This window comes from Pinus tabuliformis, chromosome 2_2, assembly GCF_031772625.1.
Source record: "Pinus tabuliformis cultivar Carrire ecotype Pingquan chromosome 2_2, CPIR1, whole genome shotgun sequence".
NCBI classification, from domain to species: domain Eukaryota; kingdom Viridiplantae; phylum Streptophyta; class Pinopsida; order Pinales; family Pinaceae; genus Pinus; species Pinus tabuliformis.
In genome coordinates this window covers 48,298,981-48,323,758 of record NC_142300.1, presented here as the reverse complement: position 1 = coordinate 48,323,758, position 24,778 = coordinate 48,298,981, and the positions used below count along the sequence as shown (strand labels likewise).

Here is a 24,778-nt window from a genome sequence, read left to right as displayed (position 1 = left end):
GCCAATTGCATCCAGTAAATTACTAATTTTTCATAAATTGGAGATAAGCATTGACCATATCAAACTTAGTAAAGGGCCCACTAACGCAATGAGAATAGTCTCACAAAAGCAGAGTTTTTTACAAGCATGAGACTACAAGAATAAATCTAATAACTTTCAAAATAACAACCGTTCTTCTCATTGGCAATAGTTTAATAAATGAATACAAAGAAACTTTGCTTAAATTGTTTCGATCTGATTTTCATGTCCACTAGTGAAATACTTGCAACCAAACAAGGACAATGAGCGGTAACCAAACTCTATACAATAACCAAATCAAATCGCGTGAGTGCACGTGATCATTACGCTCAAACATTTCAGGTGGAAATTGCATTGCCCCCACTCTTCAGTTGGAAATAATTATGAAACAATTGGCCCTGAGATGTTTTATAATATAACGATTATTCACATATTATTGTTTGAGAAACATTATGCTAGCTCGGGTTAGATGCAACACCATGGTGAATGATTCATGGGAAAGTACTACTTAGGAAAATGTGACCTCCAAACATAAACAGAAAAATGTGGAATATGTCTCCATGAAGCATGGTATTCATCCTCTCAAATAATACAATATCCCGCCTAAAAAAATTCAGGACTAATTACATAAATAAAATCAAAAAAGACTATCACATATGAAGAGACAACTTTTGAAATTATCAGATTGGAAGACCTAATACATGACAATAATGGAATATATGGTTATTTGCACCCCGACTTCTAAAATGCTTCAGATTGATAGGTAAAGTGCCAAAAGATGGATCTATCGATACGGTCTAATGAAACAAGACTGACAAAATCCATCTTGTAGATAACATACAGAATTTGCATACGGGAATAGTTATCGTCATCTTAGCAGTTCCAAACCACCCTCAGCTGCTTCCAGGTGTTGAAGCCGTAGACATTCCTTCTACCTGCATGGTTAAACCATCAATTATAAAGGAAATGCTTTCGGACAAGCATAAACATCCTGACTGTGGCCAAGTGTGAAATTACAGTTGCAAGCTGATGTTAAATATCTGCGCATGTATAAAAAATTAAAATACTTGAAAATAACAAGCTGTATGTTCTTCTCAAACCTAATGCATGCTCAGAAACAGCGAGGACAAAAAGCATTCATGCAAGGAGAAATCATACCTCAGCATGAGCATCACTTTGACGAATTCTTCGAGTAGGAGTTCGCATGGTTACCAACTCTTCTGCTGCTGTGGGATGAATTCCAACCGTTGCATCAAAATCTGCTTTTGTTAAGCCAGCTTTCACAGCTATTGCAACTCCCTGGAATGTTTTGTTGGAATTCATAAACAAGGAATTAAATGTGAATTAGGTCAATGTTAAATACAATACAAATTTCACAACAAAAGAAAAAAGCAACTGCAATAATAGTAGAAAGAAAACAATACGGAGATATGTGGATCGGAGCATCACGAATACCTGTAAAATCTCAGGTGTGTCATCCCCACACATGTGAACTCCTACAACCTTGCTTGTTCTTGCGCACACAATTAATTTCATAAAAATTCGATCAGGAAGGCCTGATAATGTTGCTTTCATAGGTCGAAAGCTAGCTGTGTAAACATCAATGTCTTTATATTGATCGATTGCCTGTAATGAAATGCATGAATGAATATGTCAAGACAAAAAATGGAATCCACGAAAATGGCATTAGGAAAACTTTAAGGTCGACTGGAAAAAAGTCGTGGTTCAAGTCAAAAATGTATGCCCAAATTTTTAATATGTAATGTAAGCAATTAAACAAGTGTAACAGAATAAAATTCAAATATAACTCTACCTATTCTAAAACGTTAACATCAAGATTCACAGAAAAAACATTTCATAGAAAACACGAATAATTACATGCCTGTTGTTCGCTGAGACCAACTGTTCCAATTGGAGGTTGAGTGAACACTGCAGATGGTATATTTCTGTATTGCATTATCAAACATATTCCCAACTGTTAAGGTAGCTTTTAAGAAAACACACAAACCCACTAACTTAAAAAGTATTTTCAACCAGTTCATGGGAAGAAATAGATAAAATGCATCGATGTCACTACCTTCTATATACCAGTTAACATGCCACTTTCAACAACCATTTTAGCAAATAAGTGGTACCATACTCATTATACCAGCTATTTAAATTCTTTGACAAAGGAGTTTCATTTATTCAAAAAGGACTATTAACATATATTTATCGTTTATAAATTCCAGAGGGTTCCAAAATTTAATATGAACTTAGAAGATCTTCTATACTTTCACACGTCTCAACATAACGGAATTGACAATGATACGATGAAAACAAATCACTTGATAACAAAGAGATAATAACTAGTATCCATATTTCTGAGCCACTATGTGCCAATTACTTTTGATACCCAAACCAACCCTTTAAAAGAAGGTAACTTGAAGAATGCAAGTATTGTTTACAAGGCAGACTCATTCAGAAACGCGAGTAATAGATGACTTCACTCACATACAGTAGATTGAGGGATAATAAACTAAAATTAGAAGGCAGCAGACCAATTTAATAGCAAAACAAAAGAGCAAACCTGCAAATTTCTGTCAGAATTGGTTAGAACATGTAGTGAAATGAACTTGCATGCATCCTAGGCATCCATAGAAGAAATAAAGGTGATTTAGGGGCTCAACCTAGATCACACTGATCCATAATCCCAACGAGAAATGAGTGTGATTGGGGCAACCCACAATCTTTGAAGTTCGACAGCGTGGTAGCAGCAGGCTGTCAGCTGAACAGTTACGATGATAAAGGCAGTGATGAAATCAAGCTAAATGATCAAGTGTCACACTGTCAGCAGCTCAGTGTCAACAAAGGACAAAGTGAGACAGGGAATTGAAGTGTCGATGAAAGCAGATAGGCTAAGGATTAGCACTAGTGAGACATGGGAAAGAGTTTCAACTCACATTTGGAAGCTCCAGTCCACAAGCCATCTGGGGCCCAACAGAAGTTCTGTATCAACGAGTCTGAAGCTGTGTTTGGAAAACAGGTGCAAATCAACATCAGCAACCAGAAGTAACTAAACACACTATGAACATCCTGAAAACCAAGGTGTCAAAGGCAAGAAGACGACCTAGGAAGTGCAATGCAAAGCAAACAGGGACATGTAGGTGAGGACCTGTAGGAGGAAGAATGCCTTAGTTGAGGATAGTAGGGAAGCATACTGTATACATCAATTTAGCTTTGACATGGAGCACCAAAACATTTTTGAATGCCCTTAAGATTCTCTCAAAACCTTAGGTGGGAATTGTTTTCTTGAAAAGTTGTGCATCACCTTTCTCCAAAGGAAAGCAACAGCAAACAAACACACTCTTTGCAACTAATTTGGATCAACCAAATGTCAGCTAGGATGGTGTTACAAACACAGTTTGTATACACAGTGGAATACTCGGAATATTTGGTGTATGTAAATATCCATCATAGGATAATTAAGTTGCACTGAAACAGATACGGGAATGGATACAAATACGGGGTTTGAAACAGATACGGCAAATTTCCAAAAAAAATGGATACAATACGGCAAGGAAATGATATATATATTAAAAATTTTGTATTACCATTCACAAAACTCCATTTCATCATTATGTTGGTATATATATATATATATATATATATATATATATAAAATTTAATAATTATATAATCTATTAATTAATAACAACACATTAAAATAATATAATATATAATGATCCCTATATATGTTTTTAACATGCATTACTTTATATTATATATAAAAAAAGCATAATGTATATAATATTTAACATATATATTTTAACTCACTTTTCCTTATGCAGCTTTGCTGGCAGGCAAGTGCCAAGTGCTTCCCTTTTTTATTTATGCTCCAACGCTGAGAATGCTACAATGCTGAGAATCCTTTGGCTTATAGCGTAAGATATAAAGAGCGGTCATGTGATACGACGTTAATGTATGAGGCATTAAACTTCAGTCCAAAATGTACGTTGGAGATTAGCTTGGGCAGTTGGCCTGACTTGTTGCAGTTTATTCCATTGGGCAGTTAAATAGGTGGCAGGGGTGTTGGTGGGTGTTTGCTTGGAATAGGAACCAATTGTTTCTGGCACCCATCCACTTGAGAATATTAAAGGCGACCCTACAGAGAGGCAGCAATGATGCTCTGGATTGCTGTGTATATAGTAAATGCGAACCCCTCCCTAAACTAAAAAAAAAAAATCAATTAAACTATGTAAGGAAAGATGCGCCACCTGCTTCTTCCATCTCGTCCTTCATTTTGAGCGCGACCATTTATACCTTTTTCTCTATCTAAGATTGCAAGTCTGCAAATTCATACACCACCCGGCGAGTACAGATTCATTGTGACGGGTTAGGTACTTCATTGTCTTTTTGGATCCAGAAACAGATGCAAAAAAAATTAAAAAAAGGTTATAACATTTCCATTCTGAGACCTAGCATTTCCAATTTCTTGAAATGACTCTGTTGACCACTACGTGTCAACGACCCATAGTAGTACCCCGCCTTTTTTGCAACAGGGATGACCCCTGATCGACATGTTCGTGTCGTCCAGCTATCATCATCAGCGTGATCATCATCTTATAATGTAAACCCATTCTGCATGTGTATAATGTAAATAATCTCAACATATCTGTGTCATGTATGTAATTACCTAGGTAAACCTACTTTTCTAGTGACGATCTACATTCTGGGAGGTTTTTTGCCTCACTGATCTATTCTTGGATAGTCTGCAGAGTTTTCCTTCAACCTTACCCCAAAGCCGGAATGGATTTTGTCACTGGGATCTTAAGGGAGTCCTAGTGTTCTAGATTGAGTCTATGTAAAAGTGATTTGGGAATAATCCTAACGATTTGGTTAGGTTATTTTATTACAAATTGTTTGATCTGCTAGATTATATTTATGTCGCGGAACTGGGTAGTCTGTGAGGGTCTTTTGCAAATGGATTTTCCCCTTTGAGATGTAAAAATTGTAAAAATCATGATGTAAAGTGCCTTAAGGGTTAAAAAAATAATTTGTCCCCTCATAAGTTAATTAATTAAATTTTCTAGCCAAAATTAATTAAAATCCTAAGCCAGAAATTTGATTAATCAGTGTTCCACGGGGACGCGTCCCCCAGGGTGGGGTGCGCGCACCCCTTGCACCCCACGCACCCGGGACGGGGAGACTCTCGGGGGTGCGTTTCCCCACGTCCCCCTTTTGGGGAGACTCGGGGAGACGCAAGGGGGTGCGTTTCCCCAATGTGGGAGACTCGACTCCCCGAAAGGGGTACTTCTGGGCGTCCCCCCAAAAATGGGGTTCTTCTGGGCGTCCCCCCGAAAATGGGGTTCTTCTGGGCGTCCCCCCGAAAATGGGGTTCTTCTGGGCGTCCCCCCTTCATTTTTGTCTAATTACCCTTTATAAACCAAAAAAAAATTAAAAAAAATGAAAATTAATTTATTAAAAAAACATAAAAAATAAAAATAAACTAAATTAACAATTACAAATAAAAAATTACATGAACAAGTTAGGGTTAACTCCACTTTTCAATTTTTCATTCTGCCGCCATTCATTATGCTCTTACCTCAACGCATTTTTTTCTTCCATCTGCTCTCACTGCGCCCACGAGAGCTTCATCGCATCCTCACTCTTCTCCACGCAGCGACTTGCTGTTAGCACTTAGCAGTCATTGCAAACTTGCAGTGGCATCCTCCCTCTTGCTCCACGCAGGCGGCAGCATATCAACGATTCAGCGTAATCTTGAATATATTGAAGCTGGGCCTCTTCATTTGACTACCGAATAAGTTAGCAATCGTTGCAAACTTGCAGTGGCATCCTCCCTCTTGCTCCACGCAGGCGGCAGCATATCAACGATTCAGCGTAATCTTGAATATATTGAAGCTGGGCCTCTTCATTTGACTACCGAATTCAAACAAGAAAAACTCGTTTCTGAGGTGATTTTGTGAAGTAATTTCGTGGATTTTTTGCTATCTATGAGGTGGTTTCGTTGGGCTTCTCTGGTCACAAGTCTTGCGCTTTTCTGGTCATAATTTCTGGTTTGTTTTTTGGAGCAGTGTTTTCACTTTGGAACTGCTGTCATACTCTTATCGGACCTCAGTCTCAGCGCTGGGAAAAGGTCTGCTACAGCCTACAGACCTCAGTTCATCCCTGAGGCAAGGAGCAGATCTCTGCAACTTCGGTCCTGAGGCAAGAAGTAGACCACTGTTATCCTCAGCCATGTGAAGACTTAGTGTTCAATTTAGTGTTCAATTTAGAATCTAGAAGACTAGAATGATGAATGATGAATTCAGAATTTTCAATTTTCAATTTAATTTTTAAATCAATGATTCAATGTAAATTATAGAATGATGATTGATGAATGATGAATGATATGGATCAATGTACATTGTATTTGAATATTTGAATTTCATATTGAATTTTATTATTGAATCTTATGGTATTGAATCTTGATGAATTAGCATTATTTTTTTTTTTAACTGAAACGGTTATGGAATTTTATTGAATCTGGTGGAAAAGGAGAGGGGCTTTGCCGAGGCAGCCCTGCTTACAACTTGCTTGTGCTTCTAATACAGCTGCTGAAACAATCTATTATGGAGGAGTTTCTATGAAGCTATCCTCATTGATGAAGAGCCGCCCTCTGACCAGTGCGCTTCCTTTGTTTGCCATCAAGTCCGCTTCACTGTTGGAAGTTCTGAGAATATGATATAATTTGGTGGTTGTAAAGTATGAAAGAGTTCTTTTTAGTCTTTCCAGAGTTCTGTTGAGGCCTACATTTCGGAATAACTCTCCATCCCTCAACTTCTTTATTAGAATCTCCGAGTCTCCAAAGATCTGGATATCCTTGACCCCTTTTGCTCTGGCAATTTGGCAGGCTTTAAGGAGGCTGAGAAGTTCTGCTTGATTGTTGGTCTTCACGCCGAGGCCCCAGTAGAAAAAATCTCTGGAGCGCCCTTCAGGAGAGAAGATGATCCCACCGGCGCCCGAGGGGCCAGGGTTACCTTTAGAAGCCCCGTCAAAGAATATTGTATGAATGTTTTGAGCTCTCCACCACTTCTGGAATGTGTCATCTGCATCTCTTTTCTTCCAGGTTGGGTGCTCTAGATTAGGTGCAAAGAGAGTTTTCCTGTTTTGCAATGTAAGCTTTCCAATCCAACGCTTCTCAACCTGTTGTAGAGTTTCATCTTCTTTATAGTACTGTTGTTGCACCGTCTCTAGGAGAAGCGATCTAGCCTTGGCTGCTACCTGCAAAGAAGTTAACTGATGTTCCTTGAAAACCTTCTGATTGCGGGCCAACCAGATTTTCCAGCAGACGAACTTGGGCAGCGCATTCCAAATTTTATTCCAAATCGATTTTTGCTGTATGTGTCGAGGGTACCGGTGGCTCCATTCAGAAAAGAGATCCGGAATTGTTATGTGAGCCGGGGAGGTTATATGTAGATCATGCAGCGTATGTTCCCAAACTGCCTTTGCAAATTGACAGTCGATAAAAAGGTGTTGCACAGTCTCGGCGTGGCTTCTACAGAGGGCGCACCAATGAGGGCCGGCAAAACTTCTTTTTGCAAGGTTATCACCTGTTAGGATCTTATTATGGATCAGGGTCCAGACAAAAAAATTGATTTTCGGAAGCGCAGTGGGAGCCCATATGATTTTCCAAAGCGCTGGACTGTGCTTGCTGTTTCCTTTTATTTGATATGCTTTGTATCCTTCCGCAGCAGAGTAATCGCCAGAATGGCCCCAGCCCCATCGATCTGTCATTGCTCTGTGGATCGGGGCGATCTCTTCGAGTTGCTCCATGAAGATGTTCAGTTGATGCAGAAGATGGGCTGGAGGTGCAGGGATTGCCCAACCTGTCCAATCGCCTTGCTGGTCCCATTCAGATATGTCGAAGAGACTTGTCTTCCCGGAAGAGGTTAACCACTCTATTAAGCCTGCGATTTCTTCGTTATCCTTTATGGCATCTCGCCCCATTATCCTATCATTCCAGATGCTGGTTTTCTTGCCATTCCCCGGTATTCTGTAGATTTTACTATTGAAAATTTTGCTGCTCTTGAGACAGAGTTTCCACAAAAGAGTGCTGTTGGCTGTGTGGTCCAGTCGAAGGTTTCTTAGCTCACCGCTGGTAGTGTATTTTGAGCGAAGAGTGGCGCTGACAGGGTGACTTGGCTCTTTATACAATTTCCACAGGATCTTACTGCCTAGAGCAAGATTAACCAGGGAGGGATCTTTGATTTGGAGACCTCCTTCATCGAGAGGCTTCTTGACTGTTTCCCAGTTGACCAGGTGCAGTTTCTTGTCGTTGCCCCTGCCCCCTTGCCAGAGGAAATTCCTAAGAAGAGAAGAGATTTGGTCCATGATATTTCTGGGAGCAAGCAGAAATGCAGCTTGGTAAATTATTAAAGAGGAGAGCTGTGATTTGATTAAAACAACCTTACCTCCTTTTGTCAGCCAATGGCCTCCCCATTTCGAGATTTTGGCTTTGAATTTGCAGATTATGTCACTCCACAGCGATCTTTTGTTTATTCCTGAGATTATAGGGAGGCCGAGATATCTGATGCTCTCCCATTGAGAATGCCCTTTAAATCCAAGAGTGTTGGCTATGTTAATGAGTTCCTGGTGGTTTGTATTCCAGCTGTAGACTTCACTTTTGCTTTCATTTACCAATGCTCCTGAGACTTTGCAGTAGCTCCTAATGACCTTGCCACAGGCTTTTGCAATTCTGATTGAGGCACCCCCCAGAAGAATCGAATCATCTACAAATAAAGCATGGTTTATGGGGCTTAATCTACTGGTGATTTTGAGGCCCGGGATGGAGCCTGACAGTCTTTCATCTTCGAGTTTTCTGCTCAATGCTTCTGCCATTATGATGTAAAGATAGGGAGAGAGAGGGCATCCCTGTCTGATGCCTCTCTTCGCTTTAAAGAAGTTTGCAGGTCTGCCATTTATGAGAGGAGCTATCCAAGGATTGTTCATGCAGGCTTTTAGAAGATTAACAAACTGAATGGAGAAGCCAAAGGACAGCAAGACTTTGCTGAGAAATTCTCTGTTAACTCTGTCGAACGCGTTTGCCATATCTAGCTTTATTAACATGCCTTTCTCCTTTCTCTGTAGGCTTGAGTGGATGGTCTCTTGAACTTGGATGACGTTGTCGAGGATGTGTCTACCCTTCACAAAACCTCCTTGTGATGTTGAGATGATTCTAGGGAGCAAGGGCTTCATTCTATTGGCCATCAGCTTTGCCAAGATCTTATAGGAAGCATTACATAAGGAAATTGGCCTGAATCTGGCAAAAGTTTCCGGGTTAGATTCCTTGGGGATCAGAGCTAAGTAGGTTGAGTTGGTACTACCACCTACTTTGGCTTTTGACATGAATCCCCTTACCATCCTTTGGAGGTCATATTTTATTATGTCCCAGCAGACTTTGTAGAAGTGGATGGAAAAGCCGTCCGGTCCGGGGGCCTTGTCAGAGTCCATGGACCAGATGGTATTGATAATTTCTTCCTCTGTGACAGGTTTACATAACTCTGCATTGTCCTCAGGCGAAATTAAGGAGGGTATGTGATTGAGAAATTTTGCTTCCTCCATTTCTTCACCTTGGTCATCCGAGCTGAAGAGATTCTGAAAGTGTTGTTCTGCAGCTTCTTTAACTTGTTGATTGCCCTTGCAGATTTGGCCCGTCATGGTCTTTATTTCTGTTATGTGATTCCTAGACAATCTTGCCCTGTACTGCCGGTGGAAAAAGGAGGTGTTGCGGTCCCCTCCTTTTAGCCACAGGCTCCTTGATTTTAGTCTCCAATATTCTTCCTCATTTCTGAAAGATTTATAGGCTGCTCTCTGCGCTCTAATTTCCTTTTCCAAGAGGTTTTCATTAATAATTTTGTTTTCCATATTATTTTGCAGGGAATGCAGGTCCTGGACAGCTGCAACTCTTAGAGAGGTGGGATTGGGCGCTGGCTTCTTGATCCATTCTTTCAAAGCTATTTTAGTGAGCTTCAGTTTTTGCTCCCAAACAAAGCTTGGGGATCCTGCAATGGGGGTGTTCCAGGATATTTTCACCGTGTCCATAAAGCCTTCTCTTTCAATCCACTGAGGAGAGAATCGAAAGGGAATGGGGCCCAAGTCTTCTTCGTCTTCTAGGCAGCTGAACTGGCTTGTGATCCGAGGACAATTTGGGCAGGATTTTTGATGATATGATTTTCTTGTTCATGAGGAGAGATTGTACTAGAAAACGATCAAGCCGGGCAGAGATGTGGTCTGCTCCAGATCTATTATTTGACCAGGTATATAAACCGTGTATTGGATTAATGTCATGTAGATCCCAAGTCTGAGCGATTTCCTCCACTACGCCCACCATAGGGTCCTTGTGATCAGTGCCTCCTCTTTTTTCTTTGGCTTTCAGGACAATATTGAGATCACCCGCGAGGATGATGTTGTTAGGGGCTTCCTGTTCGAGGAAATCTGCCAAAGACTTCCAACAGTCTCTTTTTTCTGAATAGTTAACTGGAACATAAAGATTGACCAAAGAGATAGTTAACTTACTTGAAGTGTGGATGAGTTCTGTGTAGATCCAGTGCAAGGTCTCATGAGTGCTAATCAGCTGGTATAGGTCTCCATTCCAGAGCGTTGCCAGGCCTCCCGAGGTTCCCCGAGCGCTGACAGCTATGCCTGAATTCTTCTTCCATTTTGAGTTTCCGGTTTCTAGCAGGGCTTGTCCTGCTATCTTAGTCTCTTGGAGCATGAGGATATCTGCAGGTTCCGATTTTAGAAGGTCTTTTACTGCTTCGACTTTTGCGGGGCTCCCCAATCCTCTGCAATTCCAAGAGACTAATTTCATTATTTACCTATGCTTGGGGTGGAACCGCCCTTGGAAGTCCTGGGCCTGTTACTTCTCCCGATTGTCATTTCTATCGTGGATTGGCTCCCTTGGGTTTTGAACCTTTCTGCTTCTTCTTCTCTTTTTTCTTTACGGGATTTCCTTCCTGGTCTTTTTAAAGGCCTCTCATAGAGTTCTTCTTCTGAAGACTCAGAGCTTATAGCTGGCTTTTTCTTCGCCATGTCAGCATACGTGGGACTTGAAGGGCTGCCTTGGTTGGCTTCAATGTGGATTTCACCTCTTGCCTCTTTGCTATTTGATGGGGTTTCCTCAGGGTTCTCATTAGCCTGAGCTTTGGTCGGCAGATCTGGTTGCGCCTCCTCAGATCCTTTTTCGTTGTCTCCCGTTTCCTGAGCTGGGGTATCATTGTTCCTGTCACTTGTTGGAGCGCTTTTTCCTGAGTTTTTCTTTGCTTGGACTGATCTTTGGACTAATGTCCATTGTTCTCCATTCTGTTTCTCAACCTGTTCCTCTGCTTTCTTCTTACAGTTCTTGGCGAAGTGGCCATAGCCATGACAGTGTCTGCATTTAAATGGGAGCTGTTCGTAATCAAGCTCTTGAATGTGAGACCAACCTGCCACCGTGAGCTTGATCGCTTCCGGCAATCCTTCTTCGAGATCCACTTCGACGCAGATGCGCGCACAGGAGTATTGATCTCTTCTTACTGCCTGATCTATATACTTGCCTAGAGCGTTCCCAATGGTCTGGAACGACTTTTGGTTCCAGCAGTGAAGGGGCAGATGGGGAAGTCTAACCCACACCGGTACCGCGGATGGAACATCTTGAGAGGGATCAAAATCTGGATTCCATTGATTTAGATAGAGTCCCTGCGGCCCCATGAAGTAGGGGCCGTTTCTGAATATTAGGCTTCTGTCTTCTGAGCATTCAAAGACAAAGACGAAGTACCCTTTGCCCACGAAGTAACTCTTCACTCCATTTTTTATGAGAGGTTGCCAGTTTCTTTGGGTCCAATCCTCCACAGATTTGGGAGAGGGCCATAGGCCTATAAACTGGCCAATGAGTCCTTTTTCAGACAGATTCAGAGCGGCTTTGCAGGTATCCTCCTCTGGCAGGGCAACAGAAGGGATCGATTCCAACCTTTTAATGAATTTTTGCTGGGTCAGTGAAGGTTGCCGAAGAGATCCGTTCGCTATCAGATTCTTGAAAGCTGAAACTTCAGGGGGCGGATCCGGGGGGGGAGAAGGGCCCTCAGGGGCCTCCATCTGATTGCAGAGGGAGGGGGGGAGCTGTGCGCTGAGGCGCAGCAGCCAGCACAGGGCGGCGGGGTCAGAACCCTAGCTGCGGGCCGAGCTCTGAAGTCCGCAGGCGAGAAAAAAGTTTCATAATGTTGATGAATTAGCATTATTGAACAATGAATATGAACATGAAAATTTCAAAATTATATACATATATATAAATTTATAATATATATAATTAAAAATTATATTATATATACCTCGACGTCTCCCCGTCTCCCCTAAATTTCCCTAAAATTTCAGGGTTCTCCCACACGTCCCTTTTGTGCGTCTCCCCGCACCCGCGTCTCCCCGTCCCGGAGACTTGGTGGAACATTGTGATTAATTCTAGGTCCTAGATAAATTTAAATTCTCCAAAGGCAAAATTTGTTGGTCCTTAAAAAATTAATGTTTAAGAGGTCCGGGGACTAAGGTAAATTAATTATTTTGCTAAATTTTAAGCCTTTGGCCGCTAGGGTTAAGTCAAAGTCAAAATTTTGAGGAAATTAATTCAAAAAAATAATTTTTGAATTAATTAAAATGCATTTAATTAAAAATTTCGAATTTCCTCAATAATTTAAAATTTCGATGGATAAGATTAAAAAAAAAATTAATCCTCATCAACGGTCGAGATTGCTTTGACGAGAATCACTTGAACTAGCCGTTGGAGGATTTATCTTTAAATAGGAAGTCATTTGTCAATCAGTTCATTCGATCTCTGGATCGTGTACTAAGAGAAAAGCTCTCTTGTAATTTTTTTATGAGCAATAAAGAAAGACTTTGGGGTTAATTTCTGTTGGTGTTACTCTCCGTGGAAACACTGTAAGATGTGTCATTTTCATGCATAGATTTCTTTTTAGCCATTGATGATAGCTTTCTAAAGAGCAATTCGAGTACAGGTATCTTTCTCAACCGCTGGGGTTTGAATGATAATTTAAGTTTTGAATACAATAACAGTTATCTCTATTAAATCTGAATTTTATTATCGTTTTCTCGCTCTATGTTGATGGTTGAATTGAGTTTTGCTGGAAAGTCTTGATTTTTAGATCATCGCACGTTCAGGGAAGTTCTCGGTTGAACCAACGAACTCCCGATCTGTGTTTTCTGAAGAGCCTAGCTTAAACTTGATCCCGGGCTTATCATAAGATATTTTTTGTGGGTGATGCATGAAGGGTTTTGAGCTCAGTACCTCCTTTAAAATTCAATTTTATTTTTTTTTCTTTCTTTCTTTCTTCTTCTTCCTCTTCTTTTTTTCTTTTTTTCTTTTTTTTTTCTTTTTTTTAAATCGATAGATCTGGTCGTTAAGAGCCTTAGATCATCAAATCTGGGAGCGAAGTCAGACTCACACTCCCTAGATCTAATAGATCTGCCATTTATGTACATAGATCTGTAAAATTATTTTTGGTTTTCTGACTTGGGTTTTTCTTGGGTTTCTGTATATATCGTTTAGGTGTTTTATTGTCATCTTGCAACTATAAATCTGAAGAAGAAAACTATGCAGAGTCCAGATCTAGGCCCTGGAGGGTAAGATTTGTATCTCTGGGGTGTTCATCAGCATCATTTTTTGCAGGGATCATATCCAGATTTTGCAGTCCAAGGGTTTAAATTTATTTATTTTCAGATTCGGAGAAAATTTCAAGGGTTTCACTGATAAATATGAGCCATAAAAATATATTGATGAGGGTTTGATTTTTTTGGGTTTGCTTTGGGTTTCTTAAGGTTGTTGTTCTTTGCCTAGCAGCACTGTCTGCTTTTTTTTCTTCTTGCTAAAAATTTAAATTTTTTTAAAGAAATCCCTACAGCCCTTGTTGCTCTTAAACCTCCAAAAAACTACCCATCTGCCTTCATCCCGCTACCCTGTAGCTGCCTACGCTACTCCTCAACGCAGCAAACCCTTCCTCCCATCTAAGTAGCTCCATCCCTTCGAATCTGCCTGTCCGTCCATTCTTCTTCGACTTACCCATCTCGCTCTGCCCATCAGCGTTTCCTCAGCTCTTCGCTCATCCTTCATTACCTACAGATCAGTCCTCACGCTACCTTCTGCATGCTGCCCTTTACATCTACGTGAAGCCTTTCAAATCTGTTGCCCCGTGCCTTTCTCCATCCGCTGCTTTATCCCTTCCTTCGCAGCTCCATTCCTTTCACGCAAAGCTCGCAGTGTGCAAAAAATCCTCATGTTTTCCATAACCCCACATCTCCCAGGGCCTCGCTCCATTCCGTAAACGCTATCAATCTTGTCCGCGTCCCTAGTTCCATCCTCCATTCACATTCACGCTGCTCCTTAACCTGCATCCGCATTCCAGCCTCTCGTTTTCCCTCTCTGTCGTCGAGCTTTCTCCCTCCGTCTCACCTGCACAGCGGCAACAACAAAAAAAACACTTCGATTTTTTTATGAATGCATTATGTTTAGGTTAGTTCTTTTGTATTTGGTTAGGGTTTAGGTTAGTCTAGACGTTAGTTTTTATTTACATACTTTGGGTTAGTTTGTTTTTATTTCTTTTATGTTATATGTATATACGTCAGTGTTGCGAAAATTGCGATATTATCGCGATAAAAATAAAAAATCGTGAGTTTTTGAAAATGCCAATATTATCGCCCGATTACTACGAAAAGAAAAAAATCTCAAAAAATCGCGAAATTATCGCGCTAACTTCAAATTATCACGATAAGTTCGTAATAATCGCGATTCGATCTGATATTATCGTGGGGGTGGCGGACAACGGGTTTTATAAGGAAAAAAATGAATTGTTTTATAAGGTTTTTAATGGTTGTTTATGTTCTCCTACACTAGATCTAGGATTTTAACCAAGAACATTCTTATTTTATTGAGAGGGTTGTTGAGCCTAGAACTCTATATAAGAGGCTCCCCCTTTTGGCTATTTTTGTTGTTATTTTATTGAGAGGGTTGTTGAGCCTAGAACTCTATATAAGAGGCTCCCCCTTTTGGCTATTTTTGTTGTTGATTGGATATTTGAGAGAGCATTTGTTGAAGACTCAAGCATAAAATGATTTTTCGGGATTTCTTGGAGACTTTCTTTTTCATGTTTGGCTAATATTTTGGTGCTTCAAACTTGGAGTTAGTGTTGATTCATTTACATGGAAAGGCTAGCTACTTAGATCCACTAGATTAGTGCATCTACTTAGATCCACTAGATTAGTGCATCTACTTAGATCCACTGGATTAGTGGTATCACCCTCTACTTTCCTTACCTATTTTAGGATTGGTTTAACAAATTGCATTTTATCTCTTAAGAATAATTGCAAATTTGCTATTTCCAGTCCTAGAGTAAAATCAAGTAACTAGTTGAAGGAGTGACACCACCTACCCAAGCTACCCTTGCCACCAATAGAGGACATGGTCTACCTCCTCTAGCTCATACTTCTTTAGGTTCTAGAGCACAGCAAAGTCCACTACCAAGTCCACCGGCATCTACATCTAGAGGGAAAGGGAAAGCTATTGCATTTTCTCACAAGAGGGGCAGAGGAAATCGGTAGTATTAAACTTTAGTTATTTGGTTCATTTCATTGTATATGACATTATGACTCATGATATGAGATACATTATTATATTTTTTGTTGATATTTTGAGGCTGAGTTGGGACTCAAGGGTGGGGACTTACTATTCAAGACATGATTCATTGTTATGTGTGATGTAGCACTAAAAATGATATTACACATGTTATATATTAGTTCTTTTATCATATTTATGTGTCAATGTATTTATTTTATGTTGTAGATGCTTTAGATATTACAAAAATTGAAAAAAAAAAAAAAAAATTGTATTTGCTGATTTTTTCCCGATTTTTACGATTTTTTCCATTCTCGATTTTTTCCCTCGCCAATATTATCCCGATAACGATTTTCGCAACACTGATATACGTAGAATTTAGATTCATTTGTTTATTTTTTTGATTTTATGATTTTAGTTTTGATTTCAAAAAAAATTCTAAAACATTTAAATTCATTTAAAAACATTTAAATTCATTTAAAAACATTTAAAAAATCTAAAATCCTAAAAAATATAAAATACTTAAAAAATCTAAAATATTAATAAATCTAAAAATCTTAAAAAATTAAAACATTTAAAAAACCTAAAAAATTTAAAATTCTCAAAATTAAAAAATTTTAAACGATTAAAAAAATCTAAAAAGATTTGGTGACTAAGGAGTTTAAAATAAAACAAAAGGGATTTGCGCTTTAACATTAAAAAAAATTAATGTGGCCTATGGCCCATTAAAATTTTTATTTTTAACCCTTTGATTCATTTTTTCGTCGCATTAAAAGATTTTAATTTCTTCAGTTACCATTAAAAATTATTGCCTAAGGAATAATTAAATTTTAAATTTGAAGTTCCTTAGTATTATCTGGTGATTAAATGCGTTTTTTCTCTATGGTCAAGGTGCGATAAACATTTATTGTCTGAGAAAGTTAATTGAATCTAGATTTGGGTCATTAAGTGAAAATTATTTTAAATCTGGAATATCTTGCGTGATACAGTTTTGGGCGTTTATATTTATTATTCATGATTGTCATTATTCCTCACATATTGGAAAATTATTCTGGATAACTTGTTTTACTCTGTCTATGGTTAATTCAAATTGAAGGCACTGGTCTATAACTATTTATATCTTGTGGGCGTGTCTTGGTTACAATAGTGCTTAATCTATTCATCTAAGTTAATCAAGATTCGTTTACATTCATCAAGTTGTCCATCATTAAAATCTCCTAGAGCCCGTGTTCCATAGGCTTTCTCATCCATTTACCTCGGGGACTACCCCCCTTGACTTGCCTAGGAGAGAGTCTAAACAAAGTAAGGATCAAGAGTGACAGCCCTTACTCTGAGCGTTGTCGCGGTCCCTAGACACTTTGTGCGACAACAGGCTCAAAAACGTTTTGAAGGCGGATCTTACGCATATCATATATGTTTCTGTTTCGAAAACTCTCGAAACAGCGTTTCTACCAGTTCAGGCTGACGTTTTTGGTAACTTAGTAGGATAATATATATATATATATATATATATATATATATGGATACAGAAAATATATGATACAATAGAGTTGTTACAAATAAGGGCCCGCTTATATACCTAGGGAGGTGCCCTTTCACAAACGGTCAGTCCATAGAGACATGCCTCTTCATAACTAATTATTGTCATTATTTATAAATATTATTATTTATATAATTTATATTATCTTTATGTATTTTATTCATAACATTGTCTTCCCTTTTAGAAAATCTTTTCCCTCAAATCTTACTAATGAGAAAGTGTATCATTTGCTTCTTTGTCTTGTAATTTGTCTGCATCCTTCTGAATTCTTGGAGTTTTCATATCTGTTGATACAAGATGATAGGATCCTCGGAGTGATAAATAAAATTGTCAAACTAAGAAAGGATTTGACCATCCTAAATCAATCTTCTGCAGAATCTTGCGGTACTGGAAATTTGAGATGGATTTTTATCACAAGATTAAATTGTGGTGACATCGACATTCTCTAGAGCATAATTCATTTGTTTCTAGTCTGAATGTTATGGATCTGCAAACTGGTTGAGATGTCTGCTTTTATGGTTTGGATGTCGATATGGAGTTCTTGTGATCTGACTTTCCCTTATCATGCATATGGCAATTTTTTAATGTACTTCAGGCACTCATGTTATTGAGTTGGTTACAAAATCTTCACTTGGAATTTTCATTGTCTAAACTGCAACATCTGAATATGTTTTTGCTTCAATTGGTTTGTCATCTTCTTGAGTTCTGATATTGACCGGATCAATATTCATTCTTTTTTCTTCAACTTGGATTGTTATGTCCGAAGAATTTGATGCTTCTTTTGCGATAAGTTCTTCAAATTTGTTCGATGATTTCTTATCATTTTTAAGTTTCTTAATTTGAGTGAGTAGACTTTGTTTATGATTTCGGAGTCGTAAGAGTTCTTCGATTTTTGATTCATCAGCGTTATTCTCAGTGTTTGACGTTCAAGCTTTTCAAGTTTTAAATATCTAATTTGTTCTATTAATCTCAGATTAAGGGTTTTTAAGTGCAAATTTTCTTCTTCCTTTTTCGATAGATTCTCATTGAATTTCTTCTCGAGACATTCTTTCTTTTTTCTAATTTTTTCTTTGCATCTTTGGACTTCTTCACCTTTGCGAGTAATTTTTTACCATGGTCACTTAGACGCAAAATTTCATTGTCTTTTTCTTTTGACACATTATATAACATATCTTCGAGGTCTTTATGTTTCTTTTTTGACACCTCAATTTCTTGTTCAAGTTTTCCAACTTCTTCCTCTAATCTTTTCATTCGCATCAGCTCATTACCTTGGCATTCTTCCGTACTAAATAATTTCCCACATGTTGGACAACATATTTTGCAATTTGTATGAATCCACAGATACATAATTTTTGTTTCACAAAATGGACATATAGTCCAAAATGTTGGCGTGTGTGTGGAACTCATCTTCCGTCATTTCTTGATGACTTTGAAGTATATTTCCTTGAGATTTATTAAAAAAAAATCAACTTTATAACTTATATTTTATGATATAACAACTATTATAATATTTTCTTTCTTTAAATAATTTCTCTCTTTTTTTGTTTGATAATTCTTTTTTTCTCCCTTTTATTCCATTTAACCCTTTATAAAATATATGGCTTTCTATGTAACCTTTATATATATACATATATATATAAAGTTCACACTTCCTATCTCTTGCCAACAATAGGGGGTGTCACTATCCTTCCATGCAATGTTTTCCCTGAAGATCTGCAAAATAAACACATGAAACAACCATGCAATAGTTCCTTTGAGGAGCAATTAAGAAGCCAAAGAGATTATAAAATAATTTGTAGATAAAGTCATGTAATTGACTTCAGCATTACCTTCAAATAGGCAAAACAAAACGTAGGAAAGAAAGCACTTCAAATGGCAGATTTGTTACCAAGAAAAATAGCTTAGAACTTCAAAGCTATTGCACAAGAAGTCATCAAAATGCCAACAAACTTATAAAGCCAAATAAGAGCAAAATAGAGCTTTATTGTGCAAAAAATAGGAGGTTGGTTGTGCCAAGAAGATAGTTACAAAACCAATATTGTGATGTCCTTGCACAACAAACTAAAAGCTAGCATAGAGAAAGAGAAAATAATCTACTACCAAAGAAGAAGATCCAACTAAGCCATTAGCCAACACATGTATATAATAATTCTCCCCTATGCACAAAGAGAGAGGTTTAATTCCTCATGCAATAATAGCCCATGCACATTGATTAGTGAATTGACAATCTGACTTAAGTTGCTTCTAGTCCAAGGCAAGGAGAACTCTACTGACTTGAAGAATGAGTAGAGTGAAGTGCCCAAGCACTCTGAGTTTAACTAGAGAGTAGTTGAGTCAACACAAGCTTAAGTGTCCTCGAGTAGTGTTTGAGTGGAATCAAGCTAGAAGAAGATTTTTTTATCAGTAAACTGGGGTGGATATTCCACTGCAGAATTCGTCACAACAAATCTACTAAATTATATTATAAAATTTGAAATCTACACTATGAGGATTTATTTCTCATATTTCTAGATCTGTTAATTATTGTTTATTGCATATGCATGCAAATTATAATTTCGCAAAAAACAAAGAATAGTGAAATAAAACTCATAGACCACAAATTAACACAACATATAACTTCGGAAACCCTTTCGAGAGAAAACCAAACTAGAAAGTGAGGTTGCTCTACTCTCTTTCTCTAAATGGAAAAAGGATGGAAGTACAAAAAAGTGAGGCCTCTGGCCCGTCGGCTGCTATAGTGCACAAACCCTCTTTGTATCCACTATCGGCTACTCCACTCACATATGGAACAAAATGCGCTCGAATAAAATGGAGTTTGTTTCCTCCTAGTGACTTAGTTCTAACACAACCCAATAGCGTACTATTGGTTAAGTTTGACTCCAACTCTTAACTAGAGTTACAATATGGACACATCTAGAGTCTTCTTCATCATGATAATGTAGTTAGCCCTTTTTCCACGAATAATGGGGGATAACATGGCATCCTCTCAAATTATGGTGGTCAAAACAGGAAGGTCAACTTCCAAGTGGCATAACTTTTGCAGACAGACTCTAATTCAGGTGATTCTTACACCATTAGAAAGGTATTTATGTGTAGAATAGCACCAAGGGGCAATATAGAAAGGTACGTATGTGTAGAATAGCATCGGGGGCAATGTGGAAAGGTATCTACGTGTAGAATAGCGTCAAGGGGTGTTGTGCTTAAGAGGAAAATTTTTAACCCAAAAAATGTTGTTTGATACCTCTAACTGCTTCTAGAAGGTTTCAGACCCCAATTTTCCAAACTAGGACCCATTGATAAAAATGGTCTTGTGCGTTGATTTCTCCACTTTTTCCACTATGAAATCTTCAAGATGGATGACAAATAATATAATGATACAATCTAGATCACCCCTCCCCATTTTGGGAGGTTTTTGGTACCCAAAAGCTTCTATTGAATGAGGTGAGAAAATTTTTCCTCCACCTTCTCTCAAGTGTACTACTTGTCCTTGTCTGGAATCTAGCCTTTAAACCCAATCTGCAAGAGGCCATGTTGCCCTTGTCTTGTAGCTTCGAACCCTACTCTGCAAAACTATATCCTCTGTCAACTTTGCCTAAGCATCTGGTGCCAAATCCTCTACACAAGTTAGGACCTATTCCTCTTCCTAAACATGGAAGGCTCATAGAGTTTGTGATTCTCTACATTCACCATTGAGTAAATGCGCATGTATACGAATGGACGGAGTCTAGGCATTATCTCCCACCTTTTCCAGTATCTCAAATGGGCAATATCGCAGAGCCTTGATTTTCTTACCAAGACCCTGTAGCCTCTCCTTGTTCAATTGTAACCATATTTTGTCACCCCCCTTGAAGGACTTCTCTATTATGTGTTGATCATGCCTAGTCTTGTATTTTTCTTATGATTTTTGCAATGCCTTTTGTACTTGTAGATTGATCTACATGACCTTTTCAACAAAATATTTTTCCCTCGAGGCATCCCTGATAAGATCCTCCCTCACTCCTTCATGTTTTCCATATGCAATATCCAGACATGAAGGTGGAAATTATCCAAAACAAGTTTCAAATAGGAACTTCCCAATAGAAGTGTGGACTACTCTGTCATAAAAGTGTTGCGTATATACTAGATTTGTGTCCCAAGTCCTAAGATGACTCTGATTGTAACCCCTCAAAAGTTGCACCAAAGTCTTGTTGATTACTTATGTCTACCCATCTATCTGCAGATGGAATGTTGTAGACCTATTTAACAATGTCCATTTTCTCCCACAATGTAGTCGAAAATGCCCTAAGAAATTTTGTGTCCCTATCTAAAATGATGCTCCTCGATATCCCAAAGTCCAAAGAACAAATTTGTTGCTTCTTGTCTATTCATGGTCTTTTTACAGGGCATTTAAACACACATCTTGCTGAGCATGTCAACTACCACAAAAAGGTAACCATTTCCCTTCCTAGTTGTTGGTAAACCTCCCACAAAGTCCATGAAATGTTTTCCCAAGGACAAGTTGGTACAGGAAATGGATGACATAGACCCTGGTACAAAAAAGCATGCATCCTCTCATGAACCTAGCTACACGTTCTTGCATCTTGGACAAATACACATCCTTTGCAAGTTGGCCATTGTTTTTCCTACACCAAAGTGCCCTACAACCTTAGAGGTTTGAACCTCTCTAATCAGCTAGAATCGCTCACCTTTAGGAACACATAACTTATCCGGCATGTAAAGTAACCCATCCTAGAGATGGTAGTTAATCGTCTTATCACCATCGTGCACATGACTTTGGCTCTGCAATTGTTGAAACACCTCTTTGAACTCCTCACCCTCTCAATATGCCTCTTGTTATGCATAATGGGTGAATGACTCCATGTAGATCAAAGATCAAAAATATGTGATCTTTGATGTGGGTGACCTTGAAAGCATGTCTGCCAACTTGTTTGTGTTGCCCTTCTTATGCTTAATCACTAAATGGAACTATTTTAAAAACCTCATCCACTTGAAATGCCTGGTCTATTGTAGTTTGCTTAGGGCATGCAGGAAATGTAGTGGGTGCTAATTTGTGTGGATTACCATCTCCTTTGCACCAAAAATAGCGTCTCCACTTCTTTACTACTTGGACCAGGGCATAGCGCTCCTTGTCATAGGTACAATAGTTAAGAATTGCCCCATGAAATAGTTCAAAATTGTAGCATATAGGCCTTCCTCCCTGCATCATCACCGCTCTCATAACACACCCACTAGCATCTATCTTCACTTCGAAGGGTTGCTACAAGTTCAGTAATGCCAGAAGCAATGCTTGACGGATCTTTTGCTTTAACTCCTCAAAGGCCCTCTACTTACCCTTTCCCCACTAAAAACTCTTGCCACTCACAATTATGGCATGGAGTGGTGTTGCTACTCTTAAAAACTAAGCTATGAATTTCCTCAAGTATTGAGTTGCCCCAATGAAACTCCTAAGCTTAGATACATTCATAGGCACTGGCCACTTAATGATGAACTCCATCTTAACAAGATCTATCTTCAACTCTCCTCAACCTATCGCATACCCCATATACACCAAAGACTGTTGTGCAAGCTGACACATCTTGAGATTTGCCAATTGTTGAACACTTTGTAACTACCCTATAGTAGTGCACATTTTATTCAAAGCATTCCATCATGTTCGAGCTATCAGACATCCAAAGGTCAACATCATCATTCAAAAAATTATCAAAGTTATGTAGTCCAAATTTTGCACCCCGGTGGTGTTAAAATTTGGCAGATCGAGGATGAATTTCTCCTAGAAGAAATCATATCCTTCAGTTTTGTTGGAACCACCTATAACAAAATTTCATTTCTGACAATTTTAATGACTTTCCAAAAATGGTAAGTCAGATTTCAATTTGAAAGTTACTTTCCAAAAATAAAAAGTCATGTCTAAATGATCAAGGATGATCTCAACATATGGAATCCACTTTAAAATCAAATCAATCATGATTATACAAGTCAAGAATTAATATTTTATCCTTTATAGTATTATTATCATTATGATACTATTATTTATAAAATAATCAAAAGTCATTCACCTTTAATGGATCAATGAAAACAAATTCTCTCATGGAATAAGTAAATTAAATTGAGAATCTCTTACATTCCAAGTTGAACCTCTCTCTTGGAATAAAATAGTAACTCCACACAAGAGAATGTAACTCTCCCTCACTAATTCAATGTATGGTAAAAGTGTAACTCTCATTAAATGTAGTTGTAACTCCCTCATTCAAACTCTCACCAAATATTCTCTCATGTCTAAATGCAACTCTCTCTCCCTAATTCAAATTGTAACTTCTCCAGACAAGTGTATCTCTTTCTCTATTCTTGGGATGAGTTATACGTCTCCTCAAGTAACTCCTCCCTCGTGGAATTTGATTCTCCTATTATTGGCTCAAGGCATGAATTCATTTTGCAACTCTTCTCCTTTCTCAACTATTTAAGCAAGAGAAAGTGAAAGTTGAGAGTAGCATGTTCATTGTGAAGAAGGAGAGCTAGTGTTGAGTGTGTAGAAGATAAGTGTGAGAGCAAGGGAAGAGTTGGAGCAAGTGTGAAAAACAAGATCTAATCAAGAGAAAGAGATCTTCAAGCAAAGAGAAAGAGCACTTCAGTTGCAAGTTGATCAAACATTTGTGACTCTCTCTCTCTCTCTCTGAACAATTGAATGAAATCTAATAGAAGAAGAATCATTTGGGTTTTCCTCTTGTGGGTTTTGGCCTGATCATTGGACCTAACTCTCAGTGTCTTATATTTGTGCTTGGTTGTCTTCATATAATCCTTAAGTTTATGTTCTATCTACAATTGTTAATTTGAAAACTTTTGAAAAAAAAAGTTGCATTCTAAGTAATTGTAACAGCATAGAACATTCAGTTTTCTGCAAAATATATTAGGCATTCTGCAAAGTACATTCAGTTTTTTGCATAAAACTTTCAAGTTTCTGCAAAGAAATTTTAAATTTCTGCATAGAACTTTCAGATTTTAACATGGTATTAGAGCCTTGATGAGACAAGTCCAAAGAGACTAGAGATCACCTAAAGAGACTCCACTTGCTACGAAAGTTTTTTGATCAAGATGATTTTGTCCTACTTCAAGGTAGAGGGCAAATTGAATGATCCTTCAAACTTTGGTCCATGGAAAGCAAGGTTAGATGTCACTCTTGAAGAACACGAAGTTTTGGAGTATATAGAAGGCACAATAGCTGATCCACCAGAAAATTCAAGTGTTGTTGTCAAATCCAAACATAAAAAGGGTGAAATCAAAGCTAGAAAAATTATCTTTGATTCTCTTAGTGATCATCTCATTACTTATGTTTTTGGTTTGAAGAAAACTAAAGGAATGTATGACAAACTAATTGGCATGTTTACAATTAGTAACTTGAATCAGATTATTGCTTTGAACAATCAGCTGAAAGACATCAGGATGAACAGAGGAGAGATGGTTCAAGCATACTCCTTAAGAATGACCAAAATCAGGAATCAACTGTCAACAATTGGTGAAGTTGTACTCGACAAAGAAATGGTGTTCATTGCGCTTGGAGGCCTTTGTCCTGTTTTGGAGACTTTTATCAC

At 38.3% G+C, this 24,778-nt stretch overlaps 1 protein-coding gene across 1 annotated transcript in view; it reads right to left on the bottom strand.

The window, feature by feature from the left end:
- Nucleotides 1-526: 526 nt before the first annotated feature.
- LOC149191417 (glutathione reductase, chloroplastic-like) overlaps nt 527-24,778 on the bottom strand; it is a 152,422-nt gene continuing 128,170 nt past the window's right edge. The window contains exons 7-10 of the mRNA XM_089404251.1: nt 1,901-1,964; nt 1,474-1,644; nt 1,177-1,317; nt 527-953 (exon numbers count right to left, since the gene is read on the bottom strand). Coding sequence (XP_089260377.1) covers nt 912-953; nt 1,177-1,317; nt 1,474-1,644; nt 1,901-1,964 — 418 coding nt within the window. The 3' untranslated portion in view covers nt 527-911. The remainder of the gene's footprint in view (nt 954-1,176; nt 1,318-1,473; nt 1,645-1,900; nt 1,965-24,778) is intronic.